This window comes from Haliaeetus albicilla, chromosome 1 (genome assembly GCF_947461875.1).
Source record: "Haliaeetus albicilla chromosome 1, bHalAlb1.1, whole genome shotgun sequence".
NCBI lineage: Eukaryota > Metazoa > Chordata > Aves > Accipitriformes > Accipitridae > Haliaeetus > Haliaeetus albicilla.
Window position 1 is genome coordinate 16,816,405 of NC_091483.1, and position 25,737 is coordinate 16,842,141.

At 46.6% G+C, this 25,737-nt stretch overlaps 1 protein-coding gene and 1 long non-coding RNA gene across 3 annotated transcripts in view; one reads left to right on the plus strand and one right to left on the minus strand.

Annotated features, from left to right (window-relative positions):
* Window positions 1–1,548: 1,548 nt before the first annotated feature.
* LOC138684731 (uncharacterized) lies at window positions 1,549–3,775 on the plus strand. Of its 2 annotated transcripts, XR_011323999.1 has the most exons (3): window positions 1,549–1,956; window positions 2,309–2,360; window positions 3,424–3,775. It is a non-coding gene; the product is annotated as an uncharacterized lncRNA (long non-coding RNA). The 2 variants fall into 2 exon arrangements; XR_011323992.1 differs by lacking the exon at window positions 3,424–3,775 and having other exon boundaries at window positions 2,309–2,714.
* Window positions 3,776–14,917: 11,142 nt separating this feature from the next.
* TTC29 (tetratricopeptide repeat domain 29) overlaps window positions 14,918–25,737 on the minus strand; it is a 278,739-nt gene continuing 267,919 nt past the window's right edge. The window contains exon 12 of the mRNA XM_069780368.1: window positions 14,918–18,921. Within this exon, the coding sequence (XP_069636469.1) occupies window positions 18,881–18,921 (41 nt within the window). The 3' untranslated portion in view covers window positions 14,918–18,880. The remainder of the gene's footprint in view (window positions 18,922–25,737) is intronic.

Here is a 25,737-nt window from a genome sequence, read left to right on the forward strand (position 1 = left end):
GCACTCCGAGGGTGCCGGCCTGCTGGCACGGCCGGGGCGGGGGCTCCGCGGGCGCGGAGGCAGCGCATCGTCTCCCCCTGCCCGGCCAGCACCGGCGACCCCCTCGCCCCCGCCCCTGCCCCCCCCCCGGCACGGCCAGCGCTTGTCGCTGTCGTTCCCGTCATTGCTACCGCAACGGTACTGTACAATCCCGCGGGCGCGCAGGGCTCCCGCGGGCGCGCAGCGTGGCTTGTCTTCTCCTCCAGCCGCTGCCGGGGCTGCAGGCGCAGGGCGGCTTTTTGGGAAGGGGATGGCCCTGTCCTTGCGCGGAGCCCGCGCCCCCCGCCGAGACCACCCCCCCCTCCCCGCCGCGGGCTGGGCTGCCGCGCAAGCTCCGCGGGCGCGGGGGTCGTTTTAAGAAGCGGGGGGGGGGGGCAGAGAGGCGTCGGAAAGCGGCGGGTCGGGGCGAGCCAGCCCGGAGGGGGCAGGGGCCAGTGGACCCCTGAAAGCAGCAGCGAGCCCCCCAAAAGCGTCAGGAGGCGCAGGCGGCGAACAGCCCCTGAACTGCCGCTTCGCCCTCTTAAATGAGCCATTCACTTAAAGGCTATTACGGGCGAATTAATAAATTACACAGCGAATTATTAAATCCAGATAATTACAAGGAATAAGTAAGTAATCATTAGTTATCTCAGCTAATTACTGTGGGTCAGAGCGAGCGAGAATGTGAAATCCTCCTCGGGAATTGAAATTAACTTTGCACAGTGAGTCTCTCTGCTTGACATCCCCAGTCTGTAGGCACATGGCAGCTCCCCTGTGAGCTCGGCTTTCTATTTAACTTGGAGAGAATGGAAATAAAATTAAGTGGCGATGTGATAATAGGAAGCTGCTTAGAAAGCAAACGCGGTGGGTTTTATTTTTTACCTTTTACCGCCTGGAGATAGACCGCTCTCTAGTTTCCCCAAATTAAAAACCTGGGGCAATTAGTGGACTTCTCCCCGTACCTGTCTGTCCCACACATGCAGATTATTAACAAAACGAAAAGGCACGAAAGAGCCGGGGGGGGCAGAGGCGTGTGGGCTCCGAGAGAGCCGGGGCGGGTACCCGGGCATCCATCCCCTCTGCTGCCGCTCGGCACCGCTGCCCCGGCCGGGAAGGGCTGAGGCACGGGAGCGCTTTGTTTTGGGAAACAATAAGCTGCCGAGCCCTAATGAGGGTCCTTGTCTCCTCCGTTGATCTTTCGCCAGATCTCTCCAAGAGCTAATATTCCCCCCCCCCCCCGCCCCAACACCCATCTATACCATCACTTCCCGGCTTTCCTTCACGTGCATCTTTTGTAAACAGCAGATCTATAGGTGGAGACGCTCACGCTGCCCTCGCCGGGCTTTGCCCGCATTAAGACAACAACAACAACAACAACAACTGCTGGGCGTGCACGGCGAGGAAAAAGATCTAGGCTTCTTTGCCTTTATCAATTGCAATTAGGTGGACAGTCTTCCCCCTCTTCCCTTGCTCCAGTCTGGGATGATAATTAAAATTTAATGAAGCCTGGGAGTAGCAGAGCTCTGTCTGGGGACTGTGGAATAGAATATTTTAACTGTACATTTACACCAAGTGTCTGGCTTCAAAGACGTGACTGCTTTTAATCTCGAATTAGAAAACCACAGACCTGAAATTAAATATTAGCCAGCCCCTGCTCCCCTTCCTTCCCGCCACACTGTCACGCCTGTGTTCGCCTGCCTTGCCCCACGACACGCATACACCCACGTCTCGGGTCTCCAATTACCCTCGCGTTAATAATAGATGGCTTTGATAGGGTGCGGATTTTTCCCTTTCCCCTTTTTTTTTTTTTTTAAATAGGGTTAATGCAATATTAATTGCTCGTAGCTGCTATAAGAATGCGCCGCGTTTTTCCAGGAATAAATCGATGGATCGGGGCAGCCAGCGCGGAGCAGGAGGTGCAGCCCCGGGGCCGCCCGGGTGAGTACGGCCGCCGGCGGGGCCCTCCGCGCCCGCGCAAATCCCGCGCCCCTTCCCGCCCCGGCGGGCGGCAGCGCTCCCCGGCCCGCGGGTCGCTGAGCGGGGAAGGATGGGGACGGGACGGGGGGGGGGAGTGTCGCCGTTTTTTCTCTCCAAATCCCTTCTCGGGCCGGGGGGGGACACGACCCGGCCGGCGGGTTCCCCCCCCTCAGCGCGGCCGTGGCAGACCTGCTCCCAGGGCAGCCCGGTTGGTTTGTGGTCCCGGAGTGGTAACCGGGGGGGGGACACGGGGAACGGGACACGGAGGGACAACGGTCCCCTCCCCCCTTTATTGTTATTGTTGTTTTGGCAGGTGAGACCCCCGGAACCTGCCCCACGGCTGCGGCTCGGCGCGCCCCGCAAAGGTAAAGGCGGTTTTTGGAGGGAGGAGGCCACCCCGCAAGGAAGCGGGGCGGGGAAGAAAGAATAATTAAAAAAAAAAAAAAAAATCCCAACCCACCAGGCAAAAACTCCCCGAGAAAACTCGGCGGGTTCCCACTGGCAGCCGGGACCCCCTTCCCGCGGCGGGGGCGTGTTGCCGACCTGCTCCCACGGCTCCTCCGTGCCGGAGACCGGGCAGGGCCGGGGGGTGCCGGCGGGCGGGACCCGCGGCCGCTCTGGCGGAGTGGGTTACGCCTTCCCTGTCCCGGGGCCGGACCCCCAGCTGGCACTTGTTGCCAAAAAAAAAAAAAAATTTAAAAGTAAGAAAAAAACCAAAACCCAACAAACCCAACCCGCCCCTAAACTCAACGCAACCCCCCAACCGAAACAACGGAGGAAGGAAAAAAAGGCGCTTGCAGGAGCGCCGGGCGGCAGCTGGGGCAGCCCCGGGAGCGTGTGTGTCTGCAGGAGCCGGCTTCGCAGCTGGGCCCCCGCCTCGACCCTTCCCCAGCCCTCCGCGGCCGCGGAGCCCGCGGGGCGCAGCGCTGCCCGGCTGCGGGGGGGGACACCCCCAAGGCCGGCGGGGCCAGCCGCCCCCTCCCCTCCGCAAGCAGCCGCGGAGCGGGATGAGCCTTCGGCCTCCTCCTCCTCCTCCTCCTCCCCAGCAAAGCCGCTTGGCCGCCGGACACCGGTGGGCCGTGGGGGGGGGGGGGGGCAAGGAGGAGGCGCGGCGCTCCGCGGTGTTTCCGCGGCGGGAGGGGCCGGGGGCTGCGCGCCCCGTCCGGCTGCGGCACCGCTCGGCGGCGGGGCTCTCGCCTCGCCTCCCCGTTTATACAGAACAGGATCATTTACATAAAGTCCTTAAGGCAAATAACTGTTGGGGCTCTAATTTATATCTGATCGAAAATTAGCCGTCATTATGCGCTCCATTAGCAGCGTCTTTAATGTGCTTCTAAGCACCATTTGTCAAGCGGCTTGTTAATATCCTTCAAGTCTTTAAAGTTGAGAGCTCATTAAAGAGTGCGCTCTGTTATTGATGTAATTTAGATGAGTTTGGAAGAGCGAGTGCGCCGCGGAGAACCTGGGTGAGCGGGGAGAGGCTGGGGCTCCCCCCCCGGGGGCTTGCGGGAGCGGCACCTTGGCGCGACCGCCCCTCACCGTGGCGTCGGGGCCCGGCCGGGGGTGGGGGGGGGCGGCCCGGGGCTCTCCTCGGTGCTCGGGCTGGGGCGCAGGGCAGCCCCCGGGCAGCGGGGGGGGGGGGGAGAACGAACCTCTTTTGGCTGAGGCGGAGTAAACCCGCTTAATGATGTGCAGACGCGATTCCGCCGTCTCTCCCCCCCACTCCATCGGAAGAGCATAAAGGCCAATAAATTACCTCCGCTGCTTATCTGAAAAGCCATCTATTCTGTCTTTTTTTTTTTTTTTTTTTTGGGGCTCCGCTGGTGCCACACGACGAAGCCGCCCCGTGAGGGCGGGCTGCCGGGGAGCGCCCCGCCGGCTCCCCCCCCCCTCCCCTCCCGGGGCGGGGGGGATCCCTCGGCCCCCCGGGACCTGCTCTGCCCCTGCCCGCCCGAAATCCTGCTGCTGAAAACCGGGGGGGCGGGGAGAGGGAAGTCCCGGCCCCCCCCCCCCCCCGGGCGATGCGAAGCGGAGCGGAGGGCGGCGGGGGCTTTGCGGGGAGGGTCCTCCCCTGCGCCGCCGTCCCCGGGCTTCCCCCGGGCGAAAGCAATAAAGCGGGTAATTAGACTGCTAAAGACGGATGTAAATAACGGGGAGGAGGCGGCGGTGACAGCCGTGCGGCGGAGCCCCCCCCCCCCCGGGGGAAGGGGACGCGCAGCCCCGCAGCGCCCGCCCCGAGGCCCCGGGGAGGGGCGCCCGCTGCCCCGGCGGCTCTCGGGCCGCGGTGGGGAGGGCGCCGGCGATTCCCCCCTGCGGGAATTGCCCTCACCACGCAGCCGACACGTCCCTTTGCTCCTGGACCCCCCCCTCCCGAGAGCGTAAGGGTCAGGGGCCAGGGCAGAGGAGGCTGCAGAGGGGAGGGGGGGTGCAGGTATCCGCAGCCTTTCAAACCCCGCTGCACCCCTGGCACGACTCCCCCCCCAGGGGCTCTAACCAGCTTTCTGCACAGGCCTGTATCGAAGGGGTATTCACCTCACCGCACCGTCCCAGGGACACACTGACACCCATGGGAACATTTATCTCCTCTCCAGCCAGGAGCGCGATGCCTAAGCAGGCACAGGGCCCTCCCCACTTCTCGGGCAGCGAGTCCGGGGGGGGGGTCCTCATCTGTGCAGTGGGCCCGTGCAGCCCTGGCCCCCACATGAAAGAGGGCTGCTCCTGAAGAGCTGGACACGTCTTCTGCAGATCACAGGATCGTTGCCAGCAATGTGAGCCCTCTCCTAGAGCCACCGCCTCTATACTGGTTCCAGATGCTCTCTGGGCAGAGGAAGAGAAAAATCCCTTCAGGACGATGAGGGAAAGCATCACCCCAGGTAGGCAAAAACACGAGGCACGGAGAGCTGCCAGAAGGCCCGAGGTTGACGCGTTGGATCGTACTTGCAGATGTGCTCATAGTTATTGCCACCATGCAACATACAGGAGATGTGGCATAGTGGCACATTGCCATGCACGTGGCTGGCATGTGTTTTCGTTGCCTGTTTACGTGTGGCATTTGGGGACTGAGTCCTCTCAGGGTGCGTGTGGGCACACGTGTGTGGCCTGCTGGATTTGAGAAGGGCTCGCTGCATGGTGGAAAGCCCTTTCTTACCCATCTGCTCACTTGAAACCCTCGTAGCTTTTCTCTTGCTTGTGGCACCACGTTATTTTTGGAGGGAAAGCTACGGAAGTAGGTGGGATAAACTTAACATTGAGAAGATACGTTTTTTGGGGGGCATTTTACAGGGAGATAGCTTTGTCTGTGTTTAACAAAGCCATTAAAAAACATTGTATCAAACATAGCTGGGCAAGTCAGCCTATGCCAGATGGGGAGGGAAGGCCATGGAAAAGTCTCATGTTACGACAATGACAATATTTTATGGCAGCAGCCGTTACAGCTTTTAAGCAAGTGAAAAGCAGTTCAGTTTCTTGCCTGATTTTGTGGGCAGAACTGGTGGATGTGCAGCAGGGAATGAGCTGTGTACAGGTCCCATTCCCACCCCGGTAATGGCTGTGACTCTTGTGGGGGGGCTTCTGGCAGCAACACGCGTGACAAAGTCCGCCGGGCAGCAACATGAAGTCCGTGGGCCAAAGAAGAATGTGATGAGGAGGACTTGTGCAAACCTTAGCATAATAGCCTCCATCCCACAGGTGCACACAAACACCCACCCACCCACCAGATGCTATACAAAAAAAAAACCCCCAAAGATGTCACCTTTTGAAATTGTTTTTACACCCTGAGTTGTCAAATTTCTTTCCTGATTGCTCTTCATTTTAGAAAGAGATTCTTTAAGAATACATTCTTAAACTGCAGCATCTTTCAAATTGACTGTGAATGCACATGCCCGGTGCCTTGATACATAACTCTCCCAAGTTTCTTGCACTTAAATACCCTATGTGAAGATGCCCACAAACCTTTCCTACTGGCCCTTCCTCACAGAGAAGGGGCATTGCCGCGGTGGAAGCCCACCTAGGATCCCCTTGCTAATTATAATCTGCAGCTCGCTGGTGATGGCAGGGGTGGCTGCCTGCTCCCCGTTACCCTCCCACTTGATTGCAATTTAAACCACTCTTTCTTTCAGCTTCCATCAATAGGCGGACACAAGGTGGATGTCAGCAGCAGGCTGGGGGTGGTCGCAGGCGACATGGCCGGTCCCTGCCTCTCTGCCCAGGTTAATCCCTTGTCTTCTTGGGAAGGCTGGGGAAACACTCACCTCCCACGGCCGGGGCGGTTGCGCTCGGAGAGGGGCGATGCAGCTCAGGCTGCGCGATTGCTGCCGGCCCTGCTGAGGATGCTGTTAAAATCCAGTACCGGGGCTTGTGGCAACACCTGTGCTACAAGAAGAGTAACGCCATCCTCCCAGGATAGCCGAGGGGACTGGGATGCTGGGACCCCCCCCCGAGCCCAGGCTAGCGTCGCAAGTCAGCACCTCCCGGCCCTGCCTACACCAGGAACCGCAGCAGGACGCGGGCACCAGCCTGGCCACGGACGGCTCTGCCTCTGCCGTGCTGGCCGGAGCTGATAAATGCCTTCCCAAGCAATGCTTGGTCATGGGCTGAGGACAGTATCTGCTCCAAACGGGCAGTTCTGGTTGTGCCCACACGGTTTTGGGGAGGGAGGGGAAGAGAGGAGGGGAATTAGCAGTCACGCTGTGCCGCTTGGCCCCGAGGCTGGAGAAGGGTTCCCAGCTGGTTCTGCAGACTGGCAGCGATGCAGCCACCAGAGACCACCCACCACTTACCTAAAGCTTTTTCTCTTCCATAAAGCCTCTTCCCCACTGGGGAGGTCGGGCTGTGTTTGGCTTGGATATGAAAACCAGCGCCTCTCCCCTCAACCCGCTGAGCCGCTTTGTCCCCCTGAATTAGTCAGCGTTACTTTTAACTCATTGAGTAGCCTGGATTAGAGCCAGCCGGCCGATGGGCTCTTGCCCAGACGCAGGTTTGCGAGTCAACGGCACCAGGACTTCGGTGAGGTCCAGCCCGTGCCAAAGATCTTATCGTTCGTCCTTCGGAGGAGCCCGGAGCAGCCCTGTGTGCCCGGTGGCCCCCGCACGCGTGCCGACGAGCGGTGATGGGGCAGGCGCCGGCTGGAGCTGAGGGGCTGCTCTCCCGGGCAGCCCACGGGGTTGGTGTATGAGGCAGCCCCTAGGAAGGTGGGGAGAGGGTTTTACTTCTTTAGACAGCTGTTAAAATGTTTTCATTTAATCAGCCACGGTATGTACGCCTCAGTTAAACAGCTGGCATCCGAGCTGATACGCGGGGATGTGTAATTTTGATTCCTACCTTTCTGTTTCAAAGCTGTGTCGTTTTGAGCACTTTGATCCAAAGACTAAACTTATTGTGGCATATTTATGTAGATGACATTTTCATTCGCTCCTTTATTTATTTATTTTTGCAAAACACATCACTGACAAGGTTTCTAGTGCCAAGGCAGTGGTGCTCCGTGAAGGAAAACACACGGTCCAAACTCCAACGCTTGCGTGTGCTGCAATAGCTCTGTTTTATACACATCACGGGCTCAAATTGCAAGAGCAGCGGCAATGGGCGGAAGAGCACATGCAGAAAAGGGAAAACTGCACTGGGGGTGAGTGACAGTATATTTAACACTGTCTCCCAGTGGACTGGCTGGTTTTTGTAAAGGATTTTTTTTTTCTAGAGTTTTGCAATTCTTTCTGGGTCTTTATGGCAATTTGGCGCTTGCGCCCCTCTCTCTGGCAATATCAGAGTGCCTCATGGTATTTAGCATACTTATCCCCACAACATCCCCGAGGAGGCAGGAACGTGCTGCTACCCCACCCTACAGCACAGGAAAACAGTGAAGTTTGGGATGGATAAGGAACTGTAAAGAAGTCTCCCAAGTCCTAGGAGAGCGCTCAGACCAGGGGACCAACTCTGCCCCATCTGACAGCACCTCCAAAAAGCTGAACCAGTAATGTCCTTGAATATCTTACTCCCAGGACACAGAGAGTATGACATGCCCAAGGAAACACCCATTCACCTACAGCAAGAAGTGGTTTATTATCCCAGCAGCAGCACAGCAGTTGTTTTTAAAGCTTGGCCTCAGGAGGACGGCAGTGAATGGCGAAAGCCGACTTCCCTCGGATTTGGGTCTTTTGGTTGGGTTCTCTGGTGTCAAATAAGGCACAAACTCCAACTGATGCTTTTCCCAAGGATGGAGTGTTAATAAAACCTCTTGCCTGCAGCAGGCTTTCTGGTACATGTGTGATTTTCTGCCTTTTCCCTCGTGTGGGACGCACATGGGGTCTGGCCCCTCCGTCAGCTGCTTCGCTGCACAAAATCTGTGGGGATATATTCACAGTTAAGCCCTCTCCCTATCTTTTCCACTGGTCTGAAGTGAGCTTAAAACAGTTTTTAAACCAGTTTGAGGCCACGGGAGGCACAGACAGAGGTACAAACGGACAGGGACAGCCATGTGGAGTGTGGTCCCTCAGGCCCTGCTGAAGAAGCCAGGCTCCCATCCGTGACTGAGCCACCTGAAGAACAGATGCTGCTCGGGTGAACATTTCGACACCCAGAGTACCTCCTTCCCCCTTTCCTGCCCCCCAGACCACCTCTGCTGCAACGGTCCTCGTCCTCCCAAGGCAGCAGCAGCCTGACTGCAGCTCTGCTGTCTGAGGCCGGCTTTAATTAAGTGGGTCCTCCTGCACATGGACACGCGTGAACACAAGCAGCCCCGTTACCCACGTGCAAACGGGCGCTTCGTTTCTGTAGCAATGTTTTTAACGTCCTCACCAATAGTTTTAGAAGGTCTTGGAGTTCACATTAAGAGAGCTCTGGCTGATGTTAGATTTAACTGAGAAAAGTCAAAAAGTTAAACTGAAAAAAAGTTGCTCCTTAAAAAGCAACAGAGGCGTTGCCAGGGCTATTCAGTTCTCATCTTTAGAAAAGACCCTTTGATTCATACACCTCCAAGTCCAGAATCCCTGGGAAGGAAGCGCTGACACCGACCCTTCCTTCGCCCCCCCAGATCCCTCCATTCCTCCTTTGCCCTTCCAAATATGCCTATGGGTGTTTGCGAGCAAGTTTTCTGGCCCAGAGGAAATCAGCAGCTGACCTGGCTGCTGGTGCTGGGCTGCTCTGTTAGCTTTTGTGCCAGAACTCACCCAGTAAGATCTCAACCGGGTGTGATTTAGGCATGACAATTTTTAAACTGTCCTTGGTTAAGTAAATTAAAAACGGAAGCCGTTTACCACATAATGGTACCCTGCACATCTGAAAGAGGAAAACCACCTGCAATTACAAGAGAAAGGCCCGATATAACAATTAATGTGGTTCATTTTCAGTCCAGGCTTTCTAGGAAGAGGATGCTGCTCCACCTTTCCTCTCATTTCAAATTTACAAGCCTGTCCTTGATGCGGGAAAGAACTGTGCTCAGATTAAAGCCAAATACGATAGACCAACATCTCAGAACATGTGTAGTTCTTTATGTTGAGGTATCTGTAGGCACTTCTGGCTGGCATTTCATCACACCTCAATCTTCTTTCTACTGAGGCAGAATCACTGTCATAAACTGTAAAACAACATTGCTACCTTACACTCTAGGCAGTAAGCTGTAACTAAAACGTGCACGTGCAGCCTGGTCTTTTTTGTGCCAAATACCTCTGCAATGCCAGCTGTATAACAGTGTCATGTTTTAGTCATCGCATTGCCCCGCTGACACCCCCAGGTTAGAAGTACTCCACTTTTCTGAAGCTGAAAATACTCCTGGAGTACAAAGGTGCCAGAAGAATATCAATTGCAATTACAAATCTGAACCAAATACGTAGTATTGTGGCCTTTTCAGTATTACATTTCTGTGGCAAGTTTTTCCATTGTGCATCGTTCAGTCATGTTGGGACAATTTGTTAAATAATGTAGAGGCACTTCATCATGGGACAACATTTGAGGTGATTTACAGTTCTGTCTTTTAGCAGCACACCTGTAAATTGCTATAAATAATGCTAACCCCTATTAAGGAGACATCAGGGTGCTTCCAGGCTGAGAGAATTAATGGGGAGGCAGTTGTGGATGATACTGGGTAAAATCACTACCAGTTTACAACTGATTGGGTCGCTCCGATATACAGATCTGCTAGCGTGCCGCACAGCCAGGCCTGAAGATGAAGGTCCGAGTTTCCGAAGGGCAGAGTTTGGAAGGCATTTAGCAGCAGGTTGGTGTACAGAGATCAGTGATATCCTAGGCTTAAGTACCTTTGTTTTTCTTGAGGGCGTAACGTAACTTTTACAAATCAGCTGTTTGCAGCAAAGTTTAATTAGAAATAGCTCATCATCTTTACTTCTCATCTGTATCAAGCCTTCATTCGGCAGGCATACAAGGTTAACAATGAAGGAAGGCTACGAAGCAGATGGACCAAAATCCCAGGCTATAGTAATACGAAGCAAATCCTGCTATCTATCTCAAAGGGTGCTGACACCTGAAAACTAGGGAAAACAGTTGTGAATTCAAGTATGAACACAGATAAACAGAACTTACCCACTTTTCGTATGCACAAAGCCAATGAGTTTAGTCACTTTTCAGCAGTACAGCACAGTTTCATTTTTCCTAGGGATGTAAACAGCCACACGATCATTTTGGAGACATGACTTACCTTTGGTTAGTAAGCGGTTTCAGACAATCAGAGAAAAGAGGCAGTGGTTCCTCGTAAAGAAGAAACTGCACGTGCCAACTTTTTGGCAGGTGATGTGAGGTGAATGAGCTTCTGCAGAACCCAACGTTAAACAAAATTGTGAAGACAGAGGGGAGACTTTGAATGAAGGGGAAGAAGGAAACAAATGAGGACAAGGAAAAATGGGGAAGAAAGTGCAAAAGGGAAAGGAATACAGCAGGTTCAACATCTCAGTTTTACTGTAATTTGTCTTTGGGTTCAACCCAAAGCCTTTCTGCTGGGGAGTGAGGTTCTGACTTAGTTCTGGTGTGAATATCCACCTACCTGATCAACAGATCTTTTTTTTTTTTAAATGTTGCAATGCTGCATGTGGAAAAGGGTGAGAAAAGAGGATCAAGCTCCTAACCAAGGAATCAATCATGGCAAAACAGACAAAATCACGGAAAGTACTTTCCCCCCAAAATGGGTGATCATTATGCAGGGGTGCAAAAGGACAGCTAAGGATGGCAGGACCACTTTAAACTACGAAATAAACTTTTTCAGCTCATAGCACCCTTATGAACACTTGTGTTTCAAAGGTGTTGAAGATGATTTACAGGTAGAAATTCAAAAGACCTGAGTACAATCATCAGGAAGCAAAGGTGTGAAGACACATAATTCAGGGCCACCACATGCAGATTTTTACTTCTGCTTGCAATATCTGGGAAGGCTTTGAAGCCTTTGCCTCAGAAGTCAAGAGATGACCCGAGAATTGCAGCTTCCGTTACAGGAAAGCTGTTGCAGGAAAGAGCTTTAGCATACACTCTGAACAAACTTCAAAGTCTCAGAAACCAGAGGAAAAAGTAAAAGGGCCTCAGCCTGTCTTCATTGAACATAGCTCTCAGGAGGACTTCTTGACCTATACAATGATTTGAGACAACACTTATGATGACCGTATTTAAAGCAGACTATGTACATGTGCTAGTCTCACAGAAGATGAGAAAAAACCTGAACTACTACATGAAACTTTTTGTCCATTCATAGAGCTTGGTGAAGCCACTGTAGCACTACAAAAGGCAGAGGAAAGCTTTGCTATGTTGTGGAGGATGAATTCATGCAGCACAGCCTTGTAGCTGGCGTGGGTCCTCTTCTCTGTGGGGTGTAGCTGTTACTCACCAGATGTGGCCACCTCCAGGCAGCTGCACGCTGGGCCAAATGCTCTGAACTACGCCTGGGATTTGGCTGAAGCGAACTGGCTCTATTTTAGAGGTGTGAAAGCCTCTTTCTGGCTCACTTAGTCGATACCGTGACAGGCTTATCATGTGCAGCCCAGGAGTCTGGCCTTGGTTTCACAGGCTCTTTCAGCTGATGAAGACCACTGTATATTTCCAGCATCTTTTTCCTTTGAAAAAATAGTTAACTCCACTCTCACTCACAGTCCTGAAGATATTTCACTCGTGTCTGATATTAAGAAATGTACAACAGGGACCGCAGAAATGAATCACACCATCTGATGGTGAGATTAAACCCAGCAGCTTTCAAGGGAAAGTGCATTGTCTCAGTGATGGAAATACCGCAGCTCCCTACAGTGGGATGTGGGATCTGGGAGAAACAGAGGGGGTGAGTAAGGCAAGCATACTTTTTGCAAATATATTAGTTTAGGTTTTTTATTCTTTTACTTCGCTCACCTTCACAGCCTGGGTTTTATTTACTTTGCATAAACTACCAAGTTTTCTGGCATGGATGGTCTCAGAAAGTAATTTTCTAGGCAGGTTTTCTAATCGGGAGGAAGGAGGAAAAAAAAAATGTAGAACATGACTTACACGAGTGACCTCAACCAGCAACACTGATTGAACATTGCCTGCTCCGAGGCGGTTTGGCGCGTGTGGATGCACGCAGCTTGTGCCAGCACAGCACTCCTGGTCCCCAACTACTGTGCCAAGCCTGGTACGCACGAGTTATCACAAAGATGGTGCCTAGTCCCAACATCTTACAGTCTAACTGGCTCCTACTGCACTTAAAATAGTCACTCTGATCCTTGACATCTTTCCTGCCCCTGCCAGAGTCACCTTTGCTGGCCTGCAAGTTTGTGTTTCAGGAGATGGAGCTGGCTTGGTCCAGGCTGGTTTCGCACAAGGGTTGTCAACTGTCTGGCTCGTGAGAACTTCCCCTACAGGCACATCACTAGGACTTGTTTGTGGTGTTGCCCCCCTAGTTATTCAGAGTACACAGTGCCAACACTGATTGTATTCCTTTTGTAGAGCCCCAAGCTCCGGTGGCATGGTACGTACACAGCCACTTGGCTGACCTACAGCCGTCATTTTAAAAAAAAAAAAAAAAAGCATTCGCCGCATAATGGAGCTGCTGACTGCCATTAGAGCCTTGATACGACCAGCACAGGAGCAGTTACATTTTACAAGCCTGCGCGGGTGTCCACTCACCGCTGGCTCTCCGCACATGATCTACTCTGTTGTTGCTGGCGAGGCCAGATGCACCCCTCCCTGCCCCCCCCGGGAACAGTGTCTGCTAGTGCTGGATTTCAGCGTGACAGGAAGAATTCAAAGTGCCATAAATCCTCGCCCCTTTCTGCTTAACTGTCCCCATCTCAAGCAGTTGTTTAGCCATTTCTGCCAAATGCACTGCAAAATGTGAATGCATCGGTGATATTGCTCTCCCAGAACAGAGGCCTGGAGAGGCGAAGTATAAGCAAAGGCTCTAATTCATCAAAATATTCTAATATCACAGAGCTCCTCTGAGAGTATCAGGGCTCAGCAGACATGAAAGCTCATTGCAATTCAGAATGTAAAAGTTAAAGGGGCTGCTGTGAGAGAGTGGGGCCTGGAGACAGAAGCCAGGTAATCCTGAACTTCCCTTATCATAAATAAATTTTGTTTTAATCTGTTCCGTGAGCCTGGCATGAGCCCGGTCTGCCCAGAAAGCAGACAGCAATGCCAGGGAAACTGATTTCCTGGTACTCACGTGGAAGGGGAGAGTGTCTAATTTTCTCAGCCAACTGATGCTGAGGAGCCGGGAGGCAGACAACTCTTATGAAAGAAAACAGGAGAAAATAACAGTGACCACCACGCTTCAGGGAGGGCTCGCTGAAGACATTTTTAGAGGCACTGCTGTGGTCAAGTCCAGATTCAAGCTACTTCAGTTATAAATGGTGAACTTGTGGCCAGATGGGGCAAGGTTTTCTGAAAGAGCTCAGGCAGACCAGGGAGCAATGTTGTCAGGGATAGAATAGCTCAGTGGAGGAGGTAGCAACCTTTCAAAGGTGATATACCTCTGTATATGGATATGTATGTCCCAAACTGGCGGCTAAACGTGCCAGTTACAAAAGCTGGTGTTGAAGGAAGCTGCCTCCCAGAGACAAGGCTTACCTCTCACCAGTCTGTCTGGGGTAGGAGATCCCAGTCCTAGCTGGGTTCAGAGCTGAGTGGGAGCCAGGAGCTATTGCCGCTCCCAGCTGCTCCTCCTAGGATGCTCAAGCTCCCAGCCCCTGGGTCTTTCATGTGCTAACTGAAAATCTGCTGTCCCCTGGTTTTCTGTCTACCCATATTGCAGGCGGCCAAGCTGCAGAACTGAGCCGGAGAATGGGGAAGCTGCTGGGACAACTTGAGACTCCCCCCCTCCCCACCTGCCCGGTGGTCCTACAAGGAGCTGAGCAATTCTTCTGGGGCTGCACACCCTCAGGGACTTCACGTAGGGCCATCACCAGCACCTCAGATCTCACCCGGCGTTAGCCGTGCTCGAAAGCTGCTCTTGTTGCAAAGTTGTCTGCCTTTCGTGTGGTAAGGAAACAAGCAGGTAACTTCATTGTTAACCTCAGTGAAACAAACCTACTCATTCAGCAGGGACGGGGACAGGGGATTTTAGGTACTAAATTGCTTTCTCACCTATTGAGACTAATTCCTCCAAGTCAGCATTGCAGCAAGTGGGTATGAATGTGGGACTCACTTTGTCCAGCCCACAGATCAGCTAGGATTAAGCAGCAAGCTTTCCATTCAAGGCACACTTGCACCTTTTTCTCTTTCTCCTCCTCTGCTCAATGGGCTTGAGAGCTCACTTGACCAACAGCCATTCTGGAGTTTTATTCTGTAGTTTTAAAAACTAAACCTTAAAAGTTTAGGAAGAGAAGTTTATCTCCTACGGTTAAACTCCCAGCAGTGTGCTTTACCATCATAGCTTCTGGGCTCCTTCATGCTCAGCATCACTCTTCAGTGATACGTCTGTGTTAAAAGAAGACTCACACGTGGAAATATTCGTTAAGGTATTTATTTGTTTATCTTCAAAGACAGCACATACATTCTATCTACTTGTAAGCATAAGTGTGGCAAATATAGAGATACTATGAAGTTATGCTGTCAAACAAGACACAGTTTTGGAAAAAAAAAAAAAATTGTCCTCATTCTTTTCTTTGTAGGACCTGTCTTCAGAAATACCTGACTGAATCTCAGGACAAAGTCCTTGATATACACCACTTCTGAAGGCTGATGAGTTCTCACCTCATGTGTAGTAGCTGAATCTCACATAACTACTTAAGCCTTTAACCTATTTCTTGCATTTTTACATGTATATTATTGTTTCTTCCAGTTACGCCCTACTTTTTCCTAGCAGGAAACTGAAGTGTGGCTTTAGTAAATACCTATCATTGATCTTATTTATTCCATCTATTTCTAGGTAATTATATATGGTGTATTTCTTAGTCTATGTTCGGACGGCCTATTACGAGATGAATGGGTTCCTTCCAGAATGGCAATGACCTTTATGTGACTCAAACATTAATTTTCTAAATGGCTTCACAGGTGAAATACCTTATATATCATCATAATTAACAAGATATACCCTATTAATGGTCAGAAAACATGCTTTTCATAATTATAAACAGAATCCTTTCTCAGGTACAACCTTCCCCTCTGTTATGCATTGTTAGTCAATACTATCTGATACATCCACAGTGAAACCTGCTAAAACACTATTCAAAAAGCGGTCTTACTTGCCAGTCTCGCATACCTTAGGCACCCACAAGACGTAGATTTTAGAGACATCAATATTACACTTCAGAACTATTCAGAGATTCATCGCTATAATATGTTTGACGAGTCTTTGTTTTGAAACAGACAACTGGCATTGTAGGCTAAAGTGATTTACCTGCTTTCCTAACTTCATTAAAGTCAACTATGCCTATAATTTCTCAGAGCACAGAAAAACTTGCAACTGCAATTCATACTCTCTCATGAGTCCTCCTTTCTGATTGCAAAGTCTTAAGGGCCAGGAGATTAGAGGCTTTCTGGAAGAAACTTGCAGGAAGGATTACAATGGTAATGAACCAGGCAGAGGGGAGAATAATTCTGTTCCATGTGAGGAGCTCCTTAAAGAAATTAGAGCACATCTCTCACGTAAAGAGACAAAGTACAGAAGTTCCATTATATTAATTTGAGCTCTGATCTGGGGAGATCTGATGAGCAGGACTATGTCTGGCAAAAGATCGCCAAAGAATAGTGATGTCGGAAGAAATGCTGGTAATTCAGTAAGTGGTGATTTTTCTCCTAAAGAAATACCGAGTTGATACTGCAGCCAAGTACCAGTGAGCACTGTGCTTTCAGCTGGATCATGCCAGGCATTTCACCGAGGCCTGCCCGTGACCCACGGAACTCTGACTGCTGCTGACAGCTGAGAGGTTTATTCCAGGATCCTGTTCAAAGTATAACGTATGGAACAACCTTCTGCCCATCCTCCTTGCCCCATTAATTTGAAGGGGAAAGCAGAGCCTTCTTTTTCCCACTGAAAAAGTCTGCAAGGATCAGAACAACGCCTGCATTCTGCCAGACAGATAGTTACTCATCAGACCAATCGTCACTGGGATGGGAAGCAGGTACATTTAGCTCAATAAACATAATTTTCTCCTGAAGCTTCCTGACCCTGAAGAACACAATTTGCATTTACATTATTATAGGATGATAAAAGTCCCCTTATTTTTATTAAAAGCTTTAGGACTAAAAAGTATCGTTAAAAGTATGGGAGAGTTAATGCTCTAGAGGATTAATTTGTGGCCATTTTTCCACAAGCATACAAAAGTTATCACTTAGTAATGAGTGCAGATTGGCAAAAAATAGTGATGATCATGAGTGCTATTTAATGTAACCGCATAATAACTTTTGGGACACATATACAGAATGTTCAGTTACTGCAGAAATGTACGTGAGGTTCAAAACCCTTAAGTATTTAGAAACTTGCCCTTGAAAAATTGATAATCGTCTTTTCTAGAATGTCTGCTTAGTTTATGTTATTTTATATTTTTTTTTTACTATGAAGGGTAAATTAAAATATGCCATTTCTTTCAACAATAGTCTGATAAAAGAAATTCCAAATATCTAAAAAAGCAATCTCTTACAAGCAGTTCTGCTATACTTATCAAGATTAGGAGAGTTTGCAGATTAATGTGATTTTCAGACATTATTTGTGAAATTGTGCTGCTGTTATAATGTTTTTCGTATTTCATATCAATAGCATTAAAATACAAGGGGTAAACTGGATACTGTTATTATTTATATTTAAATCATGGTCCTGTTTCTCTTCCTGGTTTTCATAAAATGTTTGCGTCTTTTTAACACTCAGTAAAGAGATTTGTATGCTTATGTGCATAATTGCATGTAGGAACATTCCTATACAACTTTTCAGCCTTGTAAAAACATTCTAAATGAACATTGCTGTAATAAGCTTGGTGTTCAGATGATACAGACCTCTAAGTAAAAGAAAATTATTGAGGTATTTGTATTTACATTGCATGTACACAGCATCTTGATCAAAAATGGTCCAATAAGAGCAAGTTAATGATAATAATAATGATACATTTTTACCATACCTTAACAGGGAGAAATCCTATTGTCACATGTCAACCAGTTACTTAAATTGCAATCCTGAAGAAAACCAGTGAATTGAGTTATTACTATGGCAAAAGCTATTGCTTTCGCAAAGACTGCCATAAAAACTGATTACAGGTCTAATGGACCTTGCTTCAAACTCCGAATCTGGAAACCTTCGTTTAAAGAAAGAAATGGTTGACTACTGGGATTCATAAAGCTTTGTTTGAAAAGTATAGGTTGAAAGAACAGGTTTTCTAATACATGAAATTAGGAAAGTTCGCATGAATTTTCCTAAATAAAATTCAAAGGTTCCAAATCCTGCTTTTACGTATATTTTGCAAAGTGATAACCACCATCTTCTGTCCTCTATCTCTTTGGGCCAACAGCGATGGTAGCTGGAAAATGCCCTCTGAGGACAGTGAAGACCACAGAAGTCAGACTTCTGTGGGTTGGTCATGTGAGGAAACCACTGTCAAGAATTTAATCAGCTCAGAATGGGAGACAATTCTCCACACGCACTCCAAAATCAGTGCTTCAGATTATTTACCAAAAAGAATCTAGGCAGAATTTTAGTTTACCTGATTGTGTGAATGAACACAGGCTTTGCTAAAAGGGGAATTTTGGGATCAGTTTTGAAAATGTGACATACAGGTATTCTACAAGATGCACTTTCATTGTTAAATATAGTTGTTTCAGCTGTGCCTATAGATTGATGTTGCACTTGAGACTGTCAATGGCATTTCGAAAGCTTTGATTGTACAGGCTTTCAACAGCTTCATGAGTGTGCTCAACCAGATTTTAAACAAACTTAGTTGTGTTTTGGGTCCAACCTGTGTTATAGATTAGAACAAAATTGCACCATAGTGTGCCACCCAGGCTGGAACTATTTTATTCAAGTTACAGTTGAACCACAACTGTTAAGCACAGATGCTAAAATCACTGATAGCCCTATGAATAAGGCACCAAGCTTGTAGTTTATTTTTTCTGAAAGAGACAATAATCTGTGATTTAAAGAAAACTCTCCAGATGCATTTAGAACCTGATCTTACAAGGTATTGAGCATCTTGCATTCCCATTCAGTAGGTATAAAGGATGTTTAATATCTTAACAGGAGAATCTTGACACTTTGGAAGACAATAAGCATTAGGGGCAAACTTTCTATTCTATATTATGCTTTTTCTTTTGCATTTATTTCAATGACACCAGTTATTTTTGATAAAAGCATGTAATACATATTGAAGGCACACTTCAGTCATAAAAGATCTTAGAGCTCTCAGATATTTGTACCGCAACATTGTGCTCCCATTTAAATGACAAAATTCCTACCAAAATTCCTACTTTGTTGCATGACTCTTCAATGATCTTCCCGTACTCATTATACATCTTTCAGCTTCTCTGTAAGTAAGCAGGCATTCTCTATAATGAAAAACAGCAAATAAAAAACCAGTAAATGTTGTAAGTTTATATATACACTTTGATATCTACATGTTTTATATTTGGGTTCAGCATCTGGTTAATAAATTTGTTTCTATCTCAAAGGCTTATTTCTATAAATTAAAAGCAATTACATGATCAAAGGCAATTAAATTCTGAAACTGGAAAAGCAAGTAAAAAATCTGAAGGAAGTGTGAATTTGTTCATTTATAAGCAGGAAAAATACTGTTATTTGGACAAAGTAAAACAGAGGTGATGCAATTGCCTGTCAAAACCAGGTTGAATTTTGATACCAACGACATTTTGCAAAAATCAGCATATTGATATAAGGACTATGGACTAAGAGCAAATACTGTACCAGGAAGGATCTAGAACTGGTGTCTTTGGAAGAGGCTCACAGGGGCTTTGAAGCACTTGTTTCTTTATTAAGTTCTGTTGTTGAAAAAAAAAACAACCAAAAAGTGCATTAGTGTTTTAGACTTACAACATTCTTAATAGTAAAAAAGCCTAGAAGGTTTATTTGAAAAACACATAATACAGTAAAAAGTCACAAGAGAAGGAAATCTAAGACAACACAGAGGTGAGCCACATAAGATATAATCCTAGAAATACAGAACTGACAGGGATTTCTGTTCTTATTTCTTGCACTCCTGTGCGGCAGTTCTCCGACAGGCTGGTTTTGCAGGGTGGGACCAGCTGGGGAGCCAACAAGAAAGATGCGTTTGGGAGAAGATGATGGCAAAGACAGTACCGAAAGATGGCAGGCAGCAAGAAGACTATCCAGGGGAAGAAGTGAGCAGTGCAGAAAGCAAGAGCAGGGTGAGGAGGTTGGATAAGTAAGGCTGCCACCTCTCAGCGGGGTCCTCCTAATGGGACGTGATCAAAAGAGCAGGTGGCTGGGAGGCAATGGCTTCCCTCCGCAGCTTTTGGCAGCCCTACGGTTCCTTTGCTCCCACGATCTGTGATGCCTCGCCTTGTTCCTTCCTTGCTCCATCTCCGCACCAAACTCCCACCTCCCAGCTGCCCTTTCTGCTCGGTTCCCAGTGACTCTCCAGCAGCCATACCTCCCTCTGCCTAGTTACAACCAGACCAGCCCTGGGGGATTGTTTCCTATTTTGGGAACTACTGATCTGGTTCACCTCCTCAAATGAAGAAAGTGCACATATATCTAGTCCATCCTTGACATCTATTTGTCAAATCTATTCTCAAAGGCTTCTGATGAAGGCCATTTCACAACATCCCTAATCTCTCTGTTTCAGTGCTTCACAATCTTATAGCTCTGTTTCTTCCCTAATACTTAAGATAAATATTTATTGCAAATTAAGCTGATTTTTTCCTTGTTCTACCTTTGGTAGACATGAAGAGCAAAGGAACACTGTCCTTTTTTATAATAACTCCTTATAGCTTGAAAGACTATTTTCCTTCCTCTAATCTTCTCTTTTCGAGGCTAAGCAAAAGCAGTCTTTTCAATATTTGAAAGGAGCTCATGTTTTCTGACCTCTGTATAATCCTTGCCTGGATCCTCCTCAATTTGTCACTATCTCTTTGCACTGTGATGCCTAAAACTGGACTCTCTCTTTCAGTCACAGCAATACCAATGGTGCTTATATGGCATCCTAATTTAATTCATGTCCAAAAGAATTACATTAATCCAGTTCTGGTAGAGGTGAAAAATAACGTTCAAAGCAGTGTTTCTGCTGGTGCAATGATTGGAACAGATGCAAACTACCGGACCCCTCAAGACTCAGTAAAATTTATGTTTCGTTATATCATAGGCTTTTATTAAGTATAATTGCTAACTAGGACTTCATCCACAGTTGTATGCAAGTAAGAATAGGATAAGTAAATCTGTGAAGAATATCTGAGGATTAGCGTAAGTTATTATACCAAGACTCATTTTGTACGAGGGCAACATGTACGTTAGTGGCTTACTCTGTGTTTAACAATGTAATTATTCCAGGTAACATTTTCTGGAACCAGGCCTAAAGTACATCAATGGAAATTCCTTTATGAGCAGACCATGTCTAAACCAAAAAATCTAATAAAACCTAATTGAATACAAGGGGCTGTCCTCATGGCTGCACAGTCTGTAACTTCTCAGTTTGGCTTAGGAACTCAAACACCGTGAAGCAGCTGAGAGCCTCATGCAGTTCAGAAATGCTAACAAGGGCTCTGAACAACGTTGGCCCACCCCAGCTTTACACCAGCGCAGCGTTATTGCTCTTTCCAGTGGAAGCTCATTGTTGAAAAAGTGGTGCAAGATGGGTGGGTGACCTAAGCCCAAAATGTGACTAGGTATGTATAATAACATATGTATTTGCAAGTAAATAGACATAAAAGTGTGTCTCTGACAGCAATATCTCTTACATACACTGACGCATGCAAAAAACGGCAGGGATGTGTACATGACAGATGGGGAATTATAGCATAAATTGCTTTTCTCGGGCACCTTTTGGCCTTTTGCCTTCACACTTGGACGCCAAGCTATTATTGTCTGATTAACAGTTCTACCCTCCCAGCAAATATGAAGCATATCAAGGATAACTGATGGAATACTAAGCCATAAATGTTTTCTTGGCATTTGTTTGGCCTGTGCTATTTGGGAACAATAAAAGCATCTCATATTCATAATGATAATACATATGTACCACCACAGATCACACCATCAAGCATTCTCCTTCTATCTTATCGTGTTGTGCAAAATGCAGGGATAAACATTAATATGTATTAATAGTATGTAAATATAATTAATCATAATAGGATGTTCCTGACATATTAACACTGCTGTTGATAAAATATAATTAAAACTGTCTGGTTGAATTTTCAGTGCAGCTAGAATTGGCATCTCTGTTCTTGCTGTTTACATATGTCTATCTAAAGATCGTTACACTTCTAAAAATCTCATTATTTCATTATGTTCCTGGGAGAAAGCTGAGCAGAGCTGCTAGTCCTTTACACAATACAATTAATGAAAAGTCATACAAAAGAATGAAAGCCACACCTACAAAGACTGAAGCTAAAATGATCACTAACTCCAGACAGGACAGGAATTTTAGGCCCCATTCTCTCAAAAGATTATAAAGAATATGAAACAGGCAACACCTGTGTTCCTGAACTTGCATGCCCATGTGATGGGAAAACATTCAAATCCAAGCTTTGCATTGTCCAGAGACTGGTGGACTTTATTAAATAAGAACTCCACTGAAAAGCTCCACGAACTGATGAAGAATCACAAGAGGACTATTGTGTTGGGGAGCCGAAACTGCTTTGAAAAAAAAGAAAGGCAATATTTTGAGGAGATGACAAAGGTAAGAATGAGAGTAGCATACAGAAGGTGACCCAGAAACCATTTTTCACTGTCTCTTCCAATCAAAGAATGAGGTAGGATATACTGAAAGTAGCAGGTGGTGGGCTTGGAGACAAAAGAAGGGGTTCTTTGTGCATTGCTAACTCATCCTTGGAACTCCCTGCTGCAGGATGCTGAGGATGCCCTAATTTTCTGCGGGCTCAAGAAGTGGCATGGCAAACAAAGAGGAGAAAAGTCCATACCCTCGCCTACTCTTCCACTACAGCTAACTTGCTTAAGTGGCATAAAATCCTGTAATACACCACCTCAACCAAAAGACAGCAACAGTGTTGTTGTATTTTTACACGTATTTAGGTACATGTACGCAAACAAGACCATATTTGCAACTGCTCTTAATGTGAGTGAACTCTTACTACATTGTACATGCTAAAATAGTAACATAAGGCAATGCAGTGTTTTCCTTACATCTATTTTCCTTTAATACAATTAATTCCATGTATTGAGACTCGCCATTAGCCAATACTGCATTTTTGTCACAAAAGGGAGGGAGGGAAAGCAAGACTATCTCACCGTATTCTTTATACCCTCCCCATGATCTGGCAGGGTATGCTAGACCATCATGTTGGCGTAATGCAGCTGATGAGATACAACCCATTACTGTAATTTAAAAATTACTTGCCTTTTTAAAGGTCATGCAGCTGTTTTCAGTTATATAATCTGTAGAATGATGTAATGGAGTAGGAATAAAGATGCAGCAAAAAATATGATTGCCAACAACATGCATGTCCCACGCTTGAAGATCTGCCTACTTTTCTTCCACCTTGATAAACGAAAATTGATGCAATGCTTTTTTAAAAGCAGATTGGGCCTACATGTTTAGCCATGTATCCTGACTAGGTTCACTTGGAATGGAGGCAGTTGTACTTGGAGATTTTATGAATATAAAGATTAATGAATTTGTACAATTTGGGCATGCAAAGCATTTTTATCAGGCATATTCCATTTAGAATAAGCAGTAAACCATATATAAGGGTTGTGTCAAAGTTTACTGAATAGGGCCCTTGGTAGCTAATGTAACATTTCTCCAACAAATCAAAGGTATTGTTCTATGCTCACATGAATATACAGTAGCCATTACCTTAAATTTAAAACTCACTGTGAGCAGCAAACACACTGTGGGGATATGAAGGCCATATTGTATCAGTGGAGTCTGCAGAGATTTTCTTCATATGGCTTTGCCTGGTTGAAATATATGTTGCAGTTGAAAGCTAAAGGGATTACTTTTGAATAGTCATCACAAAGGTTGATTATATTCGTATATCATTTAGCTGGACCCTGCAGGCTATTATTCCATTAGCTGTGCTGGCCCTGCACTGTCAAAAAGTTGATCATATAATGTAAAAAGGTTACATGCTCTGTTAAGGTATGTGAAGTAACTTGAAACAGTAATCTTTTAAGAGCACTACAGCTTTGTACTTGAAGGTAGATTGCATTTAAAATAAATACCCATGAAATGGAATAAATACAATAAACCTACCTCTGTTTCCTATTTTTCCTACTTTGAATAGGCCGTACATAATTTGAGTAAGTTAATTGTACCAGGTAAGATATTGGCTATAGAGTATTTTTTCAGCCTCAAGTCCAAAGAACTATACCTCAAAACAGCTGCATCTTTACGCAAAATGCTTACTGAAATTATGTTTCTGGTGAAAAAGATTTGCTGATTATGTTTCCCTTGCACATACAAATACACACACACATTTTCTTTCAGTGCTTAATAAAATGGATCTTCAGATGGTTCCATTATGTGGATGCCTTAATATTATTTTATGCTAAAACATGGACAGTGCATTAGATTGAAAGCATCTTACTGTTCCACAAGGCAGAGTAATCATGGACTATCCCTAGATAGCAAATGCTCCCATTGGGGAAACAATACCAACAACATGGGCTAATGAATCACAGTAGTTATTAATCACAGGCATTTGTAAGAGCCACATATAATAGAGATGAACTCTCAAGATTAGGAAGGTTAGAAGGTGGGACTGAGAAAAGGACAGGAGATCATCCCACTGCATTTTAGAATAAGTTTATGGACAAGTATTTGCTTCAATACAATTGTGCCCATGCTTGCTTCAGTCTTTCTAAGCAGGCAGAAAAAGAGAAACAATTTAGTCAGCTCGGTTCACTTAGCTTTCAGATCCTTGTAGGACAATTTGGCAAAAATAAATAAATAAACGCACACATACAAGACCCTTAGGGCTTATGGCCTAGTTAGAAATGAGACAGTGCTTCTTTTATTAGACAAAGTTGTTTAATTTAGATTGTAAAAGTGGGAGTTGGTTCTCTTTCAGTATACCGTATATATTATTCAGGGCAATGAATGAGTCTTTATGAGTACAAATGGGAGCTTTTAATGAACTACAGCAAGCATTTGAGCAGGTAGGTTTCTCTGAATAAAGGCTTCACAGATGGGTAAGTTTATGAATGAGAAGCAGAATTTATTTCATATGCTTTTAAAGAGCCTTACTCAGACTAAGGCACTGTAAGGGATGGTGCAAGGTTTTTCTGGTTTGGATGAGAAAACCTAACGGGAATATGAATTTTCCCCTGCCTAATAACTTCCATTGTTTACTTATATTCAACAGTCCCCAGACAAGTTAATCTTCCTCTCTCACATAGTTTGGGCACGTGCCAGACATTTGTACAACAATGGAAATCTCTTGATCTTTCTTACATTTTTCAGTTCTGTTCATTGTGAAAATTATACACCAGTCTGTGAAAATATAGTATAGCAGCATCTTTTGTGCAAACCATTTGTTGAATATCAACTTTAAATAACAGCTCTGTCAGGTCGGATTGTTGACTGTAGGTAGAAAAAAAGGGATTTTCTCAAGGCCAAAACATGACACTGTGTCTTTTGTGTATCCGGAAGTTAGAGATCACAAAAATTCTACACAAATTTTGGTGACACAGAAAAATCAGCTTTGATTTTGACAGTCATCAAGAAGACCACTTAAAACATGAAGAAATCCAAACAAAATAGCAGCCAGTTTTTAGCTTATAGTTTTACCTTTATTGTCAACAAATTTTACATGAAATCCAAACTATTAGTTTAAAGTTTCAATACAGCATCTCGTCTCTGGCTCTACTCCAACCCAAGGTAGGGAGAAATTAAAGAAACAGTATTTCCCATTCAGTATTTCAAAGCTTTCTCAGTGGAAGACAAAGTTTTCCAGCAACACAAAGCGGGCTGAGTGCCTGCCCAGCTGGTTCATCAAGGTTTCCACAGGGCAAAGGAGAATTCCCAGAAGGCCTGGAGAAGGGTTTCTTTTCCTTCACACCCCCATCACCCCATCCCCGTCCCCCCCGATGCAGAATAAAGATCACAGCTGGAACCTACTTGCTCCTTCCTAAAGACAGGACAAGCCTCGGGGGAACTTCCCGAGAAAGCAAAGTTCTGAGCAAAGCGGGGGCTGCTCGCTCTCGTG